Here is a 20927-nt window from a genome sequence, read left to right as displayed (position 1 = left end):
ATTTAGCATAAATTTTGTTATTCACTTGTATAATGATAATTCGTCCCAATGACCTATTTCAGTACTGCCACGGACATGCCACGACATATAGTACAGAAATCATTTTTTGCGCAGTGCATAGAAGCCATGACGTAATCGTGCGTGATAGGTTGCTTTGGATATCATACGTTTTTCTCCCTTATTCTCGACGTCACTATATCTATTGTCCATCGTGTTCTCGCTTTATTTTACGTTAATACTGGAATGAAATCGTTAATTTAAAAAACTCTCATTTGAGGAAAGCAAGCGTTATTCCAGTCAGCCTCCCGAGCCGAAGGCGGCTTGAAGGATTGCCAGTGCCCCATTGAAAGCCACGTTGGGGAATGATTTTTTTCCTCTTCCATCAACATACTCAGCAGTTAAAGGCGAAGCTGCAATTCACCAGCAACAATATCAGTAATCGAAGTCTCACATCATCGCTGACTAGCGGGGAGAACGTTTAGCAATTCAGATCGCACATCTTTGTTGAGGTACGTGCGACGTGATGCCGACGTTCGATGCTCGTGGGACGTACGGAGCGGGAGGTAAACAGCACTGATGGAGTTTGAAATGTCCCTTTAGGCCTCGGTTGCGCCACGTTTGGTTTGATTTTGCACGTGGTGTGCGTAACGTGACTGGGTTACTGTGGGTTACTGGTGAGAAGGTCCCTGCACCATGAAAGGCTTGTTTTATCCTCCATGGACATCGACAGCATGTATAAGGATGCATACAACCACACTTGGTCGTTGGACACAGTGTCTGACACGTTCCGATATGGGGCGATCAATGGTGTTATGTAAATGGTGATGTTTGTGTACTGCTCACCTCGTGAGGATTTCGTTAAGGAAGTGAATTTATAAATGGGTTTGTTTTCCCCGTGGTAGCCTATAGCCATAGGTTTGTATCGTTATTTTAACCATCGGTGTGGGACGGATTGCCACATTGCAACTTGTTGTCCCCCGTCGCTCAGCGGAGCGAAAGGGGGACTATGGCTTTCCCCTCCGTCCGTGTGTCCGTCCGTCCGTGTGTCCGTCCGTCCGTCCGTGTGTCCGTCCGTCCGTCCGTGTGTCCGTCCGTCCGTCCGTGTGTCCGTCCGTCCGTCCGTGTGTCCGTCCGTCCGTCCGTGTGTCCGTCCGTCCGTCCGTGTGTCCGTCCGTCCGTCCGTGTGTCCGTCCGTCCGTCCGTGTGTCCGTCCGTCCGTGTGTCCGTCCGTCCGTGTGTCCGTCCGTCCGTGTGTCCGTCCGTCCGTGTGCGGGTTCGGTCGTGCGTGCGTGCGTAAGCGAAGGACCGCATTCGAATTTGGTGTGTGGGTGCAACCCACGTCAAAATCCAAGATGGCCGCCACCATATATATGTCTGAAACTTGAGCGAAATATCTCAAAAAATAAGCGAAGTACCAACGTCTAATCTGGTGTGTGGGTGTATCTCGGCACAAGGAAGAACGCTATTGAAAATTGGGTCGCCACGTCAAAATCCAAGATGGCCGCCGCCATGTATGTCTGATGCCATGTATGTCTGAACCTTGTAACCTGCATATCTTGAAAAATAAGCGAAGTACCAACTTCTAATCTGGTGTGTGGGTGTATCTCGGCATAAGGACGAACGCTATTGAAAATTGGGTCGCCACGTCAAAATCCAAGATGGCCGCCGCCATGTACGTCTGAACCTTGTAACCTGCATATCTTGAAAAATAAGCGAAGTACCAACTTCTAATCTGGTGTGTGGGTGTATCTAGGCACAAGGACGAACGCTATTGAAAATTGGGTCGCCACGTCAAAAACCAAGATGGCCGCCACCATATATATATGTCTGAACCTTGTGAGCGAAATATCTTGAAAAATAAGCGAAGTACCAACTTCTAATCTGGTGTGTGGGTGTTTCTCGGCACAAGCAAGAACGCTGTTTAAAATTGGGTCGCCACGTCAAAATCCAAGATGACCGCCGCGATGTATGTCTGAATCTTGTGAGAAGAATATCTTGAAAGATAAGCGAAGTACCAACTTCTAATTTGGTGTGTGGGTGTATCTCCACATAAGGAAGAACGCTATTGAAAATTGGGTCGCCACGTCAAAATCCAAGATGGCCACCTTGCGTCTTCCACTTTGTCAACTCGCATCATTTCACCGACGGGGGACCTAGGCGTAACGCTTGCTTCATTTAAATTTTGATGATGCAAGGTCGAGGCTCATGGAAGAGTGAGTGAGTCGAGTGAAGGAAAAAAAAGCAACGAACTGAGAAACTCACTGACGGTGACAGTGGTGGAAGCATGGAAACAGTGGGACACCACACGAGCAAGAGAATGAACAGACAGGTAGAGAGAGAAGAGGGGAAGAAACGGTTATCTGCAGGTAAGGGGGTTGGTTTATGTGGGGTTAACAACTTGATGGGGGTGAGAACGAACATTCTGTGACCCCAGCATAATGTTCTGACATTGTTTCAAATAAAAACTACAATGGCACTCAGTAGAGAGCACACCTCCACCTGGTTGGGCATGTCACTCAATGGTGAAGAATCACTTAAGAAATTATACGAGCCGGATCCGGATCTTCACCAAAATCGAATCGATTCTTCCTTGTCACACACAAAACCTTTCCAACAAGTTTCGTCCAAATTAATCCATAACTTTTTGAGATATCCTGCTATGTATCGTTTTTGGCCCAATCTCCAAATGGTGAAGACTCGCTTTAAAAATTAAATAATTCTCATATCCGAATCCATATTCAGATCTTCACCAAAATCGAATCGTCCTCGTCAGACACCCAACCGGTCTACAAAGATTTGTCCAAATCCGTCCACAGCTTTTTGAGATATCCTGCTATGTATCGTTTTTGGCCCTCTCTCCCAATGGTGAAGAATCACTTCAAAAATTCTAGTAGCCGGATCCGAAACCGGATCTTCACCAAAATCGAATCATTTCGTCCTTGTCACATACGCTACATCTCTGCCAAATTTCGTTCGAATCCGTCCACAACTTTTTGGGATATCTTGTTCACAGACAAACAAACAGGGGTGAAAACAACCTCCATCCATCCACCTTTGGTGGCGGAGGTAATAACTAGCCCCGAGTGGGCTGATAGTCATCTCTTGTGGTTGTCGTTCAGATATGTGCTGTGGGGTTACCCCTGATCCTCTGAGAGCCCCCATGACCCAAAATCCAAAAATTGAAACCCGAGTGATTGTGCGGACTACTGTCTTGTATTCATTTGTCAAGTTTCAGAATAATCATACGGGTGATAAGGAAGGAGAAGCAAAAATAACAAAAAGTTAACGGACAGACATCACAACCTATTTTATAATGTCATCTCTTCGAGAATTGAGATGAAATGACCTTATAATTGAAAACTATTGACTTCTACATTTGTTTAATTACATGATTTTTGAAGAAATGTTAAAATTTGACCAACATGCAATAACTATGAAGATTCCTATTTCAGGTTGAATTATCTACATTTTGTATGGTGTTCAAAAAGAAAATATTTTTTTATAATAACTGTGTTTGACCATTTGTATTTCATGTGTTATACATTTTGCACACTTCAACACTTTACTATATGCTACAAACATTGCTAACACACTTGATGCACACTGCTGTCCATGAATTGAGCTTCTTCTTTGGATGTTGGGGGGGGGGGGGGGACTGTCCTTCCCAATAACAATGCTATATATTGTTAATTGCACATTGTTTTTGGTTTTTTTGGTTATACATAGTCGAGGCTCGTAGAAGAGCTAGTTTACTGAACAAATCAGGAGGTAACAGCCAAAACAGGTGCAAAACGCATATGCATGGGGTGGATAAGATGGATATAGATGATTCATGGGGTGGATAAAATGGATACAGAAGGAAACTCCAAGGAGGGAAAACTGAAAAGAGGAGGGATTTGATTGGGGTTAGTGAGGGTAGAAAAAAATAATGGTTTAGGATTGGGGATGATCTAAGATGGTGAACAGCTGTCTTGAAGACCTGGAGGGAAAAATGAGATTGAAGAGAATGTAGAGGTTTGTTCCACATGCGGGAAAAAAAGAGGAACAAATGAGTGGAGGTGAGCAGTCATCCTGGATTTAGGAAGTTTCACCACAGAGGGGTTGATGGTGGACCGTGTGCGCCCTGCAGAAACCTGGGTGGGGGAGGCGAGGGGGGTAACAAAGCATGGAAAGAGCAGAGGGCGCGAGACCATAAAGGAGGCAGAATATAACAGAGAGACCACTGACCCATCTACGATGGCATATTGATAGACCCATAGAGTCAGCTTCATCACAAGAGATTACAATGATCTTAAAGTCCCTGATTCCCACAGCATCAGGCTGAGTAAGGTGTGAGGCAGGTGTGCCAGCCCAGAGGGGAGGGCAGTACTCCATCAAGCTGTGAATGAAGGCCTTGTAGCTGGGAGTCAGGTGTGCCAAAGAAGGACTTTGTATGACGAAGGATGCCCAGTCCGCGACTGGCTTTGGAGGCCAACTTTGAAATGTTGTTTGCCCAAGAAAGATCATGGTTGATGGTGAGATACAACTGTTTAAATGACTGAACCTCCTCAAGAGGATTGTTAAGAAAGTAGATGGAAGGGTTTGCCAGACGGTCCTTTCGGAGAGAGATAATGAGTGTGAAATTTGTGAGGATTGAAAGACATATTCCAAGTATTTAACCAGGTTGTGATTTTTTTTTTAAGGTCTGAAGAGAGGGAAGATGCTGCAGGCCTGTCTGACTGAAGGGAGGGATGTCATGCCAGAGGGTGGAGTCATGATCATGTAAAGAGGATTTTTCAGAGAGCCGGAGAGATCATTGATAAAGGCCAGGAATAGGACTGGGCCCAGAACACTGCCTCGGGGCACTCCAGTCTTGACAGGGAGAGGAGATTAAATTATTCCATTGGATGCCACATGTTCGTTATGAGAGTAGAGGAGGTCAATAAGCAATGTGTGGAGGTAGGCTTGGATGCCATAGGCAGACAGTTGGGAGAAAAATAAGTTTAAGCACCCTAGCTAGCCCTGTATTTCATGTGTGTTTCCCCACTTCGCTCACTCGGTCTGTCAAAAACAAAAGTCTGTGATGTGAATGTCTGACGGAGTAGTCTGGAAGATGTATCCTTCAGAAAAGCTGGTGTGTACTCTACATTCCATTGTAAATGATATTTGTCGCATTTTATAACTGGCCATCGTCCTGTGTTGTTTACGTTCACATCTTTTTTACATTGTAATGCATGATGATGTATGTATGCTTTCTTCTTGCCACTTGTGGCTTCGCTGACACCGGTGCACTGTGCTCAGCAATGTCACAACATTGTTCTTTATGGCACATAGTTCACCATTGTGACATTCCTTTAAATTCCAAATTTGGATGAGGGAATGGCTTGGCTGTGTGCTGCTTACATAATTGTTGGAGTGGCTGACTATTATTCCCTTTCATTTGGTGCTAACTTGACGTTGTTTCCCAAAAGGTTCCTCTACCACTTGTGAAGCATGTATGTGCAGTCGTGGCCAAAAATATTGGCACTCTTGCACTTTTTTCAAATAACTCACAATTTTCTCGAAAAACAAGTTGAAATTGGCAAATGTATTTGGTCTCCACAATTCTTTATTTCACTGTTAATATTACAGAACCTTTGTTTTTCATTCAGAACTTAATATATCCTTTTAAATCAGAAATAAAAATAAATGGCATTGACAAAATTATTGACACCCTAGACTTAATATTTGGTAGCACAGACTTTGGACAAAATAACTGCAGGCAAGCACTTCCTATTGCCATAAGTGAGCTTCTTGCACCTCTCCACTGGCAGTTTGGCCCATCTTCTTGTGCAAACTGCTCCAGTTTTCCCATATTTGAACGGTGCCTTCTCCCAACTGCTGTTTTCAGATTTCCCATACAGGTGTTCAATGGGATTTAGATCTGGACTCATTGCTGGCCGCTTCAGAACAGTCCAGTGTTTTGTCTTGAACCATTCCTGGGTGCTTTTTTAAGTGTGTTTGGGGTCATCGTCCTGCTGCAAGATCCATGACCTTCGACAGAGATCCAATTTTCTGACACTGGGTTGGACATTGCGCTCCAAAATGCCTTGGTAATCTCCTGATATCATGATGCCACGCACACATTCAAGGTACCCAGTGCCAGAGGCAGCACAGCAACCCCAAAACATCACTGAACCTCCTCCATGTTTGACTGTAGGGAAGGTGTTCTTTTCTTTGAAGGCTTCATTTTGTTTTCTGTAAACATAGAGATGATGTGCTTTACCAAAAAGCTCTAATTTGGTCTCATCTGTCCACAGGACATTTTCTCAGAAGGATTTTGGCTTGTTCAGGTTTGTTTTGGAAAACTCCAGTCGGGCTTTATTATGTCTCTCTCTTAGCAGTGGGGTCCTCCTGGGTCTCCTGCCATAGAACCCCCTTTAATTGAGTTGGTGACCGATGGTGTGAGTTGAAACTGTCGTACCTTGTGTCTGAAGGTCAGCTTGAATCTGTTCGGCAGTTGCTCGAGGTGCTTTCTCCACCATTCAAACAATCCTTCGCTGCAATCTTCGATCAAGTTCTCTCTTGCGGCCACGTCTCTTGCGGAGATGGACTTGTAGCCTTGAGATTGTCCATGCTTGGCTACAATCTTGTGCCTGACCTCCTCAGACAATTCTCTGGTTTTCTTTCTTTTCTCCATGCTCATTGCGGTACATACATTGACACAAAACGGCAGAATGACTCCTTTTCTCTGTTCAATCTGGTTGAACGAGTGATTTTTATATTACAGGCACCTGCAACTCACCACAGTTGAGTTCAATTCCAAAAGTAAAGGAGAATCACCTGCTTTAAATCTAATTATTTCTAACAACTTCTAAAAGTTGCCAATAATATTGTCCGGGCCATTTTAGGATTTCTGTGTGGAATAAGCTAAGATGTAGTAATTTTTTCAGCTTTTTTGTTTTCTTCCACTGCAAACCAAGGAAATACATATGTGGATACCAAAATATTTTTTATTTCAACAATTTTTTGCAAGAAATGGCACATTATTTGAAAAATGTGCAAGGGTGCCAATATTTTTGGCCACGACTGTATAAATTGTTGTTTCTGACATCCATTTCTGATACCCAAATAATGCTGCATAAGGTCCTCATGACAGAAATCCAAGAATATTTGGGGTGGAGTGGGGGCGAGAGGGGTCTACAGGCTACTGACATTTTGTCCGTGCATTTCCTGCAATAGCAGTGTGGTCGCAAAGGTAAAATATGTTAATCAGCAGTGACATTTGACTTGGAACCATAACATTTCTTGCCCTATCCAACCTCGTGTGTTGATCATCGAACCGCAGCAGCCATTTGATGTCCATAAACTGATTCTCAGACAGAGTTTTGCAAACTACAGAAACTGATTCTCTCCACATATTACATTTGGGAATTGCCTGAAATAGTTACCTTGATTAATATGGATTGGAAAATTTGTTTGGCTCCTGTACTCCAGCAGCCTGCCATGTTTTTCCCATTTGTCGTCCCAACTTACCTTTAGCTATATGGGCTGATATGATGGCCGAGATGTATGCAGCACACTCGGCTCTAAGCTGTCTGGCCTCGGTTTGAATCCTGACCCAGTTATAAGCTGTCATCCCAGGGTTTCACAGGCAGGGTGATTCATCAATGTGTGTGCCGTCCTTCAGATGGACGTTAAACGGACATCCCATCTGCCAGCATTCATTGGTGGACGTTAAACATCCCATGGTGTCCTTCACGAAAGGTAGGCGAGCTACCGCTGACATCATGAACAAATTCCAAATTCCTGCCCTAACCAGCAGAGGGCGTTGCATCATCGGCACTGATCCGTTCTGTGTCCTAGCTCCTCCATGAGCTTTGACTCTGCATACACAAAGTAAATTCAGCAGACAACTGCCTCTGCACATTCCTTTGCTGCTCACTTGTTCCATTTGGAATAAGATCTCTCCACAGTGAAGCAACAAAGAACTTCATAAACACATGTGCACAACTTGACTCAAAAAATAATAATTATGACTTCCCACTTGATGACAGATTTAATGGACCAGACTACACGTCAGACAAAAATGGCTGCTAACCGAGTGGGAAGGGATACAACTTCCCTGGGTACCGGTGATGCCATCTTCATGATGTCGCTTATCTCTCCGGAATCAGCGTGGCAATTTAGGATAAATTTCCCCTCCACATGTGATGCCAAGTGCCAACCTATGAGAATGAGATTAGTTCATACTCCATCATCGAAATGCTGAGTGTCAAGCATGGAAGCAGCACGTACCATTTTTATCTTTGGAAGCAGCTCAGTGACAGGAATCAAACTGCCAACCGACCAGAATCGGGGCTGATAGTGATGCTTGAACCATAATGTCACCAAGTCTGCGATACTTTTAAAAAAATCTTTCACAGCAATTTTAGCATTTTATCTGAGCAATCTTCTCCCCCCCTCCCTCCTCCCCCCCCCTCCCTCCTCCCCCCTCTCCCCTCTCTCCCCATCTCCCTCACCACTCCCTCTCCTTCCCTTCCCACCCCTCCCCTTTCCTTCCCATCTCCCTCCCATCTCCCTTCCTCTCTCCCTTCCTCTCTCCCTCCCCATCTCTCTTTCTCATTCCTCCCCTTCTTTCTTTCTCTCCCCCTCCCTCTTTCTCTTCCCCTCCATCTCTCCCTTTCTCTCTCCCATTTCCTCTCTCCCTTTCTCCCATTCCCTCTCTCCCTTTCTCTCTCCCATTCCATCTCTCCCTCCCTCTCTCCCCCTCCCTCTCTCCCTTTCTCTCTCCCTCCCCTCTCTCCCTTTCTCTCTCCCTCCCTCTCTCCCTTTCTCTCTCCCCTCTCTCTCTCTTTCTCTCCCCCCCTGGTCCCCCCTTCTCCCCCACTGGTCCCCCCTTCTCCCCCCCTGGTCCCCCCTTCTCTCCCCTCCCTGGTCCCCCCTTCTCTGTCTTCTGCCCCCTTCTCCCCCCTTCTCTGTCTTCCCCCCTTCTCTGTCTTCCCCCCTTCTCTGTCTTCCCCCCTTCTCTGTCTTCCCCCCTTCTCTGTCTTCCCCCCTTCTCTGTCTTCCCCCCTTCTCTGTCTTCCCCCCTTCTCCCTCTCTCCTCTTTCTTCCTCACTCTCTCCCTCTTCCTCTCTCTCTCTCCCTTCCTCTTCTACTCCCTCTCTCTCTCTCTCTTTATCTCTCTCCCCCCCTCCCTCTCTCTCTCTCTTTCTCTCTCTCCCCCCCTCCCTCCCTCCCTCTCTCTCTCTCTTTCTCTCTTTCTCTCTCTCCCCCCCTCCCTCTCTCTTTCTCTCTCCCCCCCCCCTCCCTCTCTCTCTCTCTCACCCCCTCCCCCTCTCTCTCTTTCCCTCTCTCCCCCTCACTCTTTCCCTCTCTCTCCTCTCTCTCTCTTTCTCTCCCCCCTCTCTCTCTCTTTCTCTCTCCCCTCCCTCACTCTACCCCCCCCCTCTCTCTTTCTCTCTCTCTTCCTTTTCTACTCCCTCTCTCTTTCTCTCCCCCCTCTCTCTCTCTTTCTCTCTCCCCCCTCTCTCTCTTTCTCTCTCCCCTCCCTCACTCTACCCCCCCCCTCTCTCTTTCTCTCTTCCTTTTCTACTCCCTCTCTCTTTCTCTCTCTCCCTCTCTCTCTCTCTTTCTCTCTCTCCCCCCCCTCCCTCCCTCCCTCTCTCTCTCTTTCTCTCTTTCTCTCTCTCCCCCCCTCCCTCTCTCTTTCTCTCTCTCCCCCCCCCTCCCACTCTCTCTCTCTCACCCCCTCCCCCTCTCTTTCTTTCCCTCTCTCTCCCCCTCACTCTTTCCCTCTCTCTCCTCTCTCTCTCTTTCTCTCCCCCCTCTCTCTCTCTTTCACTCTCCCCTCCCTCACTCTACCCCCCCCCCCCCCTCTCTCTTTCTCTCTCTCTTCCTTTTCTACTCCCTCTCTCTTTCTCTCTCTTCCTTTTCTACTCCCTCTCTCTTTCTCTCTCTCTCTTTCTCTCTCTCTCTCCCTCTCTCTCCCTCTCTCTCCCTCTCTCTCCCTCTCTTTCCCTCTCTCTTTCCCTCTCTTTCCCTCTCTTTCCCTCTCTTTCCCTCTCTTTCCCTCTCTTTCCCTCTCTTTCCCTCTCTTTCCCTCTCTTTCCCTCTCTTTCCCTCTCTTTCCCTCTCTTTCCCTCTCTTTCCCTCTCTTTCCCTCTCTCTCCCCCTCACTCTTTCCCTCTCTCTTTCTCTCAATCTCTCTCCCTTGCTCCCTCCTCTCCCCCCCTCTCTCTCGCTCTCTCTCTCTCTCCCAAAAAATATCTTTAGTCTATGATGGCTTTGCTCACTTTGAAAGACCCCTGTCGGTCAAACTACTGCTCGGCTGACAAATGAGGTAGGTTACTTTTCAATGTATTGATTATGTACATTGCTTAAAAAACATTTTACCTCCTTGATGTCATAATTTGCTTTGTGCCAGGCCAACATTATAGTAGATTCAAAATAAGATTTGGGTGAAATGAATGATAAATAATATAAATTTATTGTTGGGCTTTCGCTTGATGCGTATCTTGTATCTGCGCACAAATTAAATTGCTTATGGATTTATTATGAGAGCTATAAATTCTGTTGTTTTTCTTAAGTTGCTGTTTCTGTGCACAGTGTGACTTTGTGAAGATCTGAAGAACGTTTCGGTAGGACCCATCAGCTTTTGAGTTCTTGTCGAAAATGGGTAGACGGAAGTCGAAGAGAAAGCTTCCTTCGAAGAAGAAAATGATCGGAACTTTGGAAACCCAGTTTACCTGTCCTTTTTGCAATCATGAGCGCTCTTGTGATGTGAAAATGTGAGTGTGTCAAATTTTGTTTTTTGTTTTCCTCTTCACCTTATCTTTCCTGTATTTCTTGGACTTCCTCCATATATATCCTCTGTCCTTCCTCCTATTTTCTACCTATAAAGACAGGGATATGAGTATCCTACATTTGGCCCTCCAGACCTATGCCCAGTCTCCTCCCCACATGTACTTTAACACCTGCTTTAATCTGATTTTTTAAACAGTTAAATAGCAGGTACTTTTTAACAGTGTCGGCACATAGGCTATATTTGAAAGAGCAGAATAATACATGCAGATGAGACTATTTGATTTCAAGATATCTAGACGAATCTTTCCTCGTGCCAAAGATGTAGTACCAACCTGTCCAGGAGTAAATTCTGAGTTATGAAAAAAGTCACAACTGATAGTCGGCAACCCGTCCCCTCTCCAAAGGGTATGTGTATAACAACAACTAGACCGACGCTTGGTAGAGCGCATACTTCCTCCAGGCTGAACAGTTTACGGTTTTGATCTCACTGATAGGCCAGATCTGCATCCGGACCTTAACAAATTTCTAATCACGTTATTCTTGTCACCGAACCAACTCATCCACCAAGTTTTGTCGAAATCCGTCCATAACTTTGAACGTCCATAACTTTCTAACGTTCTATACTGTATATCGTTTTTGGCCCTATCTCTCAATGTTGAAGAATCACTTTAAAATTCTCATGTCCGGATATTACTCAAAATCTAATCAATTCGTCCTTGTTACACACCCAACTGTCCACCAAGTTTTGTCTGAATCTGTCCATAACTTTTTCGAATATCTTGCAAACAAACAGACAGACAAACAAGGGGGTGAAAACATAACCTCTATCCACCTTTTGTGGCGGAAGTAACAATAACAATAGGTACACCAGTATATACATTTAGAGATTTTGAAAATGACCGAGCACGGTGTGCCCATAACGTTCTCCAAAGGTGCAAGCAGCAAGTGCGTATCACCACTTAATGAGGAGCTGGAGTTTGACTCTTTCATATGTCGAGGTGTCATGGATTCCCTAACCCCTTCCAGTTCTGGGATAAGCACCTCAACTCGGACACTGTACAAGGGGTTTATTGAGGGATAAGGATAGCATGCATGGTAGATAGATATGGGCGCAGAAGCTAGTGGCACCTTTTGGTCCCCACACAGCCAGCAACCAACAACATCTCAAGGAATCATAATTTGTATTCTGCTTCATATATTTTTCTTCAAAGGACAAGGAACTCGAAACATTTCCCCAGTTTCCCAAGCTGGGCTTCAGAGAAAGGCAAGGGCAGGTGGGGAGCTGCTCATAAGGAAAGAATGTTGATGCAAGGTCAAACAAATATTTTGTCAACAGCTTCCCAAAACCAGACAGTCAGACGTTGGGGAGCCAAATGGGTCATATTGCCCCCTATTAGCCTGAGATTCGAATGAAATCCCTTACAGAGGGAGCAAATCAATTTCCTCAGCTGTTCTTCTCTGTGGATGGCCACACCCCCAAGCAGGCCAAACAGCTGAGACAGAGCATTTCATTCCACAAGTAACTGACCATCATAATGATCACCGAGTTGTTCAAGTCATCCACTTGCTCGGCATTCAAAAAATGTGCGAAAGTTTGCCCTTCTTCGCACATTCTCCCTTAAAGCTATCTCTATGATATTCCCACATTCTCCGTACTCTCCTTTTCTTCCCCTGTCATATTAGCCCCGCAAACCTCTCACCCGTGCTCTTTCCCTACCATACGGAAGTTGTTGTTAATGGGCTGTGTCGATTTTTTTTTTTCACCAGGCCAATCACTAACCCCTTTTCGCCCAACACGAAAAGGACATGTGATAAGCCCCTCTCTATCTGTGCCTTCAATTTAGTATGATCAGAGGGCAACAAATTTCACCTGAATCGTGCAAATTGTTATATCTACATGCCGACATGCCATTTGGTATGAAGGTAGGCCATGACATGTAGTGGCTCCAACTCTGGGTTGACCTCTCTGGTAACCTTTACAGGGGTCAAATTAAGGCCAATTGGTCAAATTTTCTCAAAATCCATTTACCAAGTTGATTTTTTTCAATTTTTGTAAAATGATGGAAACTCAATATGGTTCAAACTTTTAAGTGCCAAATTTTATGATAATCCATTTTATGTTTATTATTTTCAATGAATACCTCGTTAAAGTTAGGGAATTATAATTGAAAGCTGTGATATTAATCAAAACCTCACTCTGTATTGACCTCTCTTTAGGTCTTTAAAAGAAAAAAATTCATGGGAGAGAAATCTGATTAGAAGTCGCTTTTCATGAGAAACGTGGGAGGTACACTGAAGTTTCAAGTGTATTAAATCACTCAAGAGTGATATTCCACATGAGAAACATTAATGTATCACTTCTTTTAGTATTTTCACTCGTGTAACCAAAGGGAGTTGGGAATTGCCCCCTCCCAACCCTCTTTTGTGCGGAAAAGTGCGGGAAAAAAATCAATCAAGAGGGTTCAGCGAGGAGCTACTGGATTGATTCCTGGGATAGTGAGACTAATCTATGAGGAGCTGCTAAAAGAGATGGGGCTCTACTCGTGACAAAAGAGGCGATTTATGGGGGGGGAGGGGATCTGATATATTTAAGATAATAAAGAGGATAGACAAAGTAAGTACAGAAAAGATTTTCAGCAGAATATATAGTGATAGAACCAGGGGCCATACATAGTTTGTGAGTGAAGAAGAGTAAAAACGACTTTAAGGTAAAGGTCTTTCACTCAGAGAATAGTTAATGCATGGAATGGTCTCCCTGTAGGAATAGTGGCAGGTGAAACGGTAGAGGGATTCAAACTGGAATTATATAGGTGCCCAGAAGCATTGGGCACAGATGGGTACATGGACATTGGCGGAAATACGTGGGCATGATGAGCCTCGTGGCCTCCTCCTCCAATGAACTTCCTTGTATTAAATCTCAAAGGCCAACTCACATATCTGATCAGGAGACTCCTCTCCAGTCTCTATGTGGGCCTGACGTTTCACAATGCGACGTATGAGAAGCACCGTAGACCGACTCTCTCAACTATATCTCATTGTCTCGTATGACTGGGTTTAGGAACTGTCAACATCCATCACTGTGTTTCTCTGTAAACAATATTGTGATGGTAATGCTGTTTGCCCTGCAGGTTGGAAACATCGTGTGTTCACAGCTGCTGCAATTGAAAATGTAGATCCCAATCCGTCATCTTCTACTGCAACGCTTTTCATGGAATGGCAATCTCTGATTCAGCATCCGAATCAAGAAGCCCGACACATTTCACCAAATACAACGGCACTCAGTAGAGAGCGTACCTCCGCCTGGTTGTCCATATCACTCAATGGTGAAGAATCATTTAAAAAATTATACTAGCTGGATCCGAATCCAGATCTTCACCAAAATAGAATCGATTCTTCCTTGTCACACACAACCTGTCCACCAAGTTTTGTCCAAATCCATCCACAACTTTTTGAGATATCCTGCTACGTATCGTTTTTGGCCCCATCTCCCAATGGTGAAGATTCACTTAAAAAATTTAATAACTCTCATTCAAATCCATATTCAGATCTTCACCAAAATTGAATCGATTCTTCCTTGTCACACACAACCTGTCCACCAAGTTTTGTCCAAATCCATCCACAACTTTTTGAGATATCCTGCTATGTATTGTTTTTGGCCCTATCTCCCAATGGTGAAGATTCACTTAAAAAATTTAATAACTCTCATTCAAATCCATATTCAGATCTTCACCAAAATTGAATCGAATCGTCCTTGTCAGACATCTAACCGGTCCACCAAGTTTTGTCCAAATCCGTCCACAACTTTTTGAGGTATCCTGCTATTATCATTTTTGGCCCCATCTCCCAATGGTGAAGAATCACTTAAGAAAATTTTACTTGCCGGATCCGAATCCGGATCGTCACCAAAATGTAATCGTTTCGTCCTTATCACATGCGCTACCTCTCTGCCAGATTTCGTCCGAATCCGTCCACAACTTGGAGATATCTTGTTCACAAACAAACAGACAGGGGTGAAAACATAACCTCCATCCACCTTTGGTGGTGGAGGTAATAACTATACCTCTAGAATGTCTCGATAAATCGACTCGAGATTCACGCTTCCCTCTTCTAGAATACTGTGTGACTCTTCACCATCATGTGGTAAATCAGAGGCAAATCACCCTCAAAAGTTTACTAAGTGCGATCCAAAGTCACGGCCTCAACCAAAGATTGCCAACTCTTTGCTTGATTGTTCATTGCTTGTCAAGTGTGTCAGGGAGATCTTACTGACTTCTTCAAACAGGAGAACGAGCCGTATCCACCCTCCCTTTCCGAGTACGGCAAACTACGAAAAGTAAACAAGGCAGATACCATAAAATGTTTGAGAAAATGAAGCGAAACGAAGACCACCCTACGTGACAGCCATGGTGCTTGTGTCGATGTTCAGTTCCAGGAACTGCATGTGCGTTAGATCATCGATTAACATATACCAACCAACCTGTGTGCTTGTGATGGACTGCTGTGATGTGAATGAAAATGCAAGTGAACCCCTGTGTGCCAAATGTTATGTTTAAATACAAATCGCTACATTTGGGTGGTATTTGTTTCCCTTGCCACCTCTTCGTTCCATTTGTGCATGTGAAGCAAAAAGCAGGGTTAAGAAATTCGGTCATTTCGTCTTTAGACAAATTTGCTGCTCACAGTTTATGATAGAGGAACCATTTCATTCAAATTTAATGTTATATTTTGAACACTGGAACATGAATCGGAAGCGAACGTGCAGTTTAGCAGTACTTTGGCTCTGAATTTAGTAAATTGTACCGAATCTTATCCCAATGGCACATACGCACAGAAGAGCAAGGTAATGGTTTTAATCTGTCTGTCTGGCAGTCAAACAAAATAGAAAATTATTCCAAACAGGAAACTTACTGTTTTAAGGAATGTCATAAAGGACACAAATAACAGGCACAAACAACTAAATTTAACATGTAAAGACTAATAATAATAAAAGACATAAGACTAAGATAAGACATAAGACTAATAATAAAAGATGGTGGGTGCATCAATGGCAGTAAACTTCCAAAAAAAGTTTTTTTTTTCTACTTTAAAACTTATTTATTTCAATTGAATGATATTCTTGAACACTGTAGAACAAATCGCCTTGTTTGAACTTCCAAAACCCTCTAGTCTAGCAGTATTTGGACAAAACATTATGCCCTCTTGACCAATCAAATTTGCTGCTCACATTCTCAGCGTTGGGGAATATCAAGCTTCAGATAAAATGGTGCCTCGTAAGAAACATAGATTATATTATACTTGGAAATGCAGAGTTTAAAAGACCCATCCAATGATCTTTTTCTCTGGACTACGTGGGTGTAGTTTTTTTGTGCATCGTTTTTTAACCTATATCTACACATTTAACCTCTGAATGACTTCATAATTTTTATTACCTCTACAAATTGATTACTAAAAGTTTAAAAACACAAAATCTCCAACATAATACAAAACTGGGAAAACCAACTTTTAAAATGGAATTGAGGTTGTTTTGTTTTTTTAATTAATTTGACCTTTGGCACCAATTTGACCCTTGGCAATCAATCTAGGTCACCCCAGAGTTGGAGCCATTTCAATTCTTCATCGATACGTTATGACGTATGGCGTATGCACCTTCATGCCAAACATGTTGCTATACAAATGTGCATGATTTACGTGTTCTCTGACCACACAGCTTCTGGCACATGGTGAAAATGAATCCTGGCATTATAATTCTGGACCAAAAAGCAGGTGGCCCATGGGTGAAAGTGTCTGGAATGTTTATCTCCCCTCGATCATTTCAACAGAAATGTTTTTATTCCTCTGCTGACGATGTCGTGTAATTTCCTGTCCTTTGCCTTCCATTGCTCTGTCCACATCCAGGGACCGAGAGAGGAATACAGGAGTAATATCTTGTTCTGTTTGCCTTGAGGAGTTTCAAACACCTATCACATGTATCCTTTGCATTTGATGCTGCCATCTTACATTTACATAGTATGCCCTTGTCAATCTTTACTTATTGCTCATCTCCAGGTTTCCTCATTGTATTTGGAAAATGCACCTAAACCAGTCCTTGAAGTCATCTTCATTAAGAGATGTTGACTTATAATTCAAAATCCACTTTAATTTGAATGTGAAGGGTTAAACAGATTTAGGGGGTATTTTTTTAGGTTGACCAGACAATTAACCTATTTTTGTCCCCCGTCGCACCGCGGAGCGAAAGGGGGACTATGGTTTTCCCCTCCGTCCGTGTATCTGTCCGTCCGTCCGTCCGTGCGTGCGGGCGTGCGTGCGTAAGCGAAGGACCGCATTCGAATTTGGTGTGTGGGTGCAACCCACGTCAAAATCCAAGATGGCCGCCGCCATGTTTGTCTGATGCCATGTATGTCTGAACCTTGTGAGCCGAATATCTTGAAAAATAAGCGAAGTACCAACTTCTAATCTGGTGTGTGGGTGTATCTCGGCATAAGGAAGAACGCTATTGAAAATTGGGTCGCCACGTCAAAATCCAAGATGGCCGCCACCATATATGTCTGAACCTTGTGAATGAAATATCTTGAAAAATAAGCGAAGTACCAACTTCTAATCTGGTGTGTGGGTGTATCTTGGCATAAGGACGAACGCTGTTTAAAATTGGGTCGCCACGTCAAAATCCAAGATGGCCGCCACCATATATATGTCTGAACCTTGTGAGCGAAATATCTTGAAAAATAAGCGAAGTTACAACTTCTAATCTGGTGTGTGGTTGTATCTAGGCAGAAGGAAGGACGCTATTGAAAATTGGGTCGCCACGTCAAAATCCAAGATGGCCGCCGCCATGTATGTCTGAACCTTGTGAGCGAAATATCTTGAAAAATAAGCGAAGTACCAACTTATAATCTGGTGTGTGAGTGTATCTAGGCATAAGGAAGAATGCTATTGAAAATTGAGTCGCCACGTCAAAATCCAAGATGGCCACCTTGCGTCTTCCACTTTGTCAACTCGCATCACTTCACCGACGGGGGACCTAGGCGTAACGCTTGTCTCAGCTGTTTTATGCCAGCAAGCTGGGCCATTGACATTGAGCCTTCTTCAGACTAGTTGGGTGGTGATATATAGGCTGGAATAATGACCTAGAGCCATGGACACTCGCCCCTAAACTGACGAGCCTGGGGGTCTTTGAATCCCAACCCAGCTACAAACTGTCATCCTGGTGTTTTCCAGGCAGGGTGATTCATCAATGTGTGCTGTCCTTTGCATTGGCGTTAAACTGGGCATCCCGTCTGCCAGCATTAGTTGATGGACGTTAAAGATCCCACAGTGTCCTTCATAAAGTTGGTGAGTCATCACTGGCATCTTAAACAAATTCCTGCCCTAACCTTAATTGAGTGTCAAGCCTGGCCAGCTGGTTCATGAAAGACTTAAGCCCCTGACCAACCCCACAATGTGTAGATAATTGTGGTTTAGTGTGGTGATATTGATTTGTATTTCTCTGTTAAATCTCAACAACTGGTGACCCCTGCCCCTGCTCTGCTCTAGTGGGGAAAAATGGCCTTTAAACGATCATTCATTTTTATTTTTTTTGTTAAATCTCAACAACTGACAAACTTTCCTTCAACAAGACTTCACAGATTTATCGGAACCTGTTGACGTGTACAGTGATTGGATAGATGCCTGTGAAGCTGCAAATCAATAGTGTCAACTGCCTAAGCATAAGGTTTCCGCCTTAGATTTAGTGGCACATTAAAATCCTTCATTGTGGAGTGCTTATGATGCTGAAAACAAGTATCCAAGACTTAATGAAAGCCATTTTTCATGTAACCAAAAGGTTATTAGAAACTAGTATTGGGGATGATCAGTACAATTCTTGATTAAAGGAGTTTTCAAAGCTTGTTTTTAATGCAACAGTGAAAATGCATGCTATTATGATCATGATTCCCGATTGGGAACCGGTGCCACAGAGTATAATGGGAGGGAATCTTAATTGTGAAAGCTTGTGGTAGTGGACCATGGACAGATAGAATATTGAGGGATTGCCACATACTCACTGAGGTGACTGTTGGCTTGTTAAACCTTTACAGCAAAAGAGGGATGGTGAGACATCAGATCTGTTGCTGTCATACTTAAACGTCATTTTTCCATGGTAAACATACTTTGATCAATTGTGTTGGTTCAATCAATCATTTTGAAAAAGGAAAATGTACATTCCTCAGTTGTCTTTTTAATGTAGGCTCCTTGAATTTGTGGAAGAGATGGTTTTTACGTGGTAGAGCAGTTGGGCTGGATTTTTTTCATTGATTTATACCACGTTGGCAAGACAGTTTCATTGGCCAAGCTACACAATGGCTTTGAAGAGCTAAAATGTGGTACAAAGAAACTTGATGGGAATAACATTTCCAATTTTATTTTATGGTAAGGTCTTTCAGCATGTAACATTTATTGCTGTTTAGAATGTCTCGAGAAATAAAACGATTGGTAACCTGTTTTGAGCTGTCATGTTTTATTCTTAAATTCAAGTGTCAAATGAAATTTTGTAGACAAAAATATTCCAATGGATTAGCATCTTACACCTTATGATGGACTAGCCTGACATCCAGAACCTACCATACATGATAAATTCATGGTAGTTTAAAACCAGTTACTTTATTAGCTTTTTGTGAGGTTCACTTCAAATCTAGCTTGTGAAGAAGAAAGCCAAAGGTGAAAGGTTGGACAAAGCAGTGCATTGATTATCACATGGTACAAGATGCCATTCTCGCTTCCTGATCTGGGTTGCATGAGGCCATGGTAGGGAGATTTATGGAGAATGGCCATGATCAGAGGAAGTAGGTTAAAGCAAACCATGATCAGAAATTCAACTTTGCTTGATGGTTCCTGGATACCTGCAAAATCCAGCCAAGGTTACACCAACAGCTTATTTTATCAAATCAAGAAGTTGAAGGGGACTTTAAATAGTTTGGCCTTAACACCATTATGAAATGGTAGTCAATAGTATACATAACCTCAATTAAAAAAAAAAAATTTCTAGTTATGGAAAATTGGAAGTAGAACAAGTGTAGGCTCCTCCCACCTCCCAATGACATGAAAATTGGACAAAGTACTAGGGCTTACAGGAAGTATGGATTGTTTGCACCGAGATAAGGATAGAAATTAAATGGTTCAAACAAGCATAGCCTGTGTATACATTAAGACTTAAGATTGACATTCTATTCACAAGAAATTAATTAGTGATACCCATGGAAGGAAAAAAAAAAAAAGTTAAGTTAGCAGGCAAAACGTCCACGAAAAAAAAATACAAAGTATGTAGCCATTTCTCAATCCTGCATAAAATGACCAGAATACCTTCATGGTCATTCACCTAACATGGGTGATGCATTGCCCAAACTATGGACATGAAGTCAATTGGCAAGCATGGTGATTTGCTCAATTAAAAAAAAAAACCCTGAACATTAAATAAGATGCTGGGCAATATGCCAATACGACAACCGACGGCAAGGCAACTAGATAACCAAGATTCCTACACAATATGCAGTACAGGTAAATCAGTTGAGCTGGAATTGGTTGACTAAATAATTATGGAAAATGGTTGAAGTTATCATAAAGAAAACAAATATATATAAAAAACAGAAAGTCGATGGTTAAGAAGTCAATAAATTGCAAACAAAATGAATGCATCAACTGATAGACTGAAATAGGAAAGGTAAAAATTTTAGAACCATGCATAGAGGTAGAAAGTGACGAGTAAGGTCTTAACTAATCCTTGGCTGAGATTGGTCTTCAGAGTGGAACAGGAAAGGACCTGAGAAATCCAGAAAGAACTAGAACACCACTCAGTAGAGTGCATACTCCCACTGTGGGTTAAGTTGGAATAATACGATTTCAAAAGTTTGAGGGAGTAGTTCAGTGACAACACAAGACAGACTGCACAGATATATATTTAGAATATATAGAAAATTGTTTTTTTTTAAAGGCAATATCTTACATTTTCGGATTCAGCATTCAATTCTATATAAGTGTGTATTTTGAGGCATGTGTGACCAAATAAAATTGTAATCAGGAAAAACGTGTTTCATTCCTTAGGGATACAACATGTAAAACTGGCCCAAACATGAAAACAAAACTCGCTCATTTTAAGTAGTACAAGCTAATGCGACCACTCATTCTTCTGG

At 43.1% G+C, this 20927-nt stretch overlaps 2 protein-coding genes across 4 annotated transcripts in view; one reads left to right on the top strand and one right to left on the bottom strand.

The window, feature by feature from the left end:
- Positions 1-20927, bottom strand: part of MAD2L2 (mitotic arrest deficient 2 like 2) — a 136795-nt gene that overhangs the window by 96791 nt on the left and 19077 nt on the right. The window lies entirely within an intron of this gene.
- On the top strand, positions 275-19242 carry ELOF1 (elongation factor 1). Of its 3 annotated transcripts, XM_068107808.2 has the most exons (5): positions 377-509; positions 10237-10303; positions 10570-10751; positions 16663-16733; positions 18390-19242. In XM_068107808.2, the coding sequence occupies exons 3-5, from the start codon at positions 10636-10638 to the stop codon at positions 18452-18454; spliced, it is 252 nt and encodes an 83-aa protein (XP_067963909.1). In that variant the 5' UTR covers positions 377-509; positions 10237-10303; positions 10570-10635; the 3' UTR covers positions 18455-19242. The 3 variants fall into 3 exon arrangements, with proteins under 3 accessions (XP_067963908.1, XP_067963909.1, XP_067963910.1); XM_068107807.2 differs by lacking the exon at positions 10237-10303 and having other exon boundaries at positions 275-509; XM_068107809.2 differs by lacking the exon at positions 10237-10303 and having other exon boundaries at positions 480-563.

Source organism: Myxine glutinosa, chromosome 2 (assembly GCF_964187855.1).
Source record: "Myxine glutinosa chromosome 2, kmMyxGlut1.1, whole genome shotgun sequence".
In the NCBI taxonomy this organism is placed as follows: Eukaryota; Metazoa; Chordata; class Myxini; order Myxiniformes; family Myxinidae; genus Myxine; species Myxine glutinosa.
This window is presented reverse-complemented; position numbering and strand designations above follow the sequence as displayed.

What these genes read in the sequence shown, in the direction of transcription:
- ELOF1 (XM_068107807.2), top strand. Translation starts at nt 10,636, where the DNA reads ATGGGTAGACGGAAGTCGAAGAGAAAGCTTCCTTCGAAGAAGAAAATG. An exon ending in CGCTCTTGTGATGTGAAAAT is followed by an intron (nt 10,752 to 16,662) that starts GTGAGTGTGTCA and finishes GTCCACATCCAG; the next exon opens with GGACCGAGAGAGGAATACAG. An exon ending in GTTTCAAACACCTATCACAT is followed by an intron (nt 16,734 to 18,389) that starts GTATCCTTTGCA and finishes AAGACTTCACAG; the next exon opens with ATTTATCGGAACCTGTTGAC.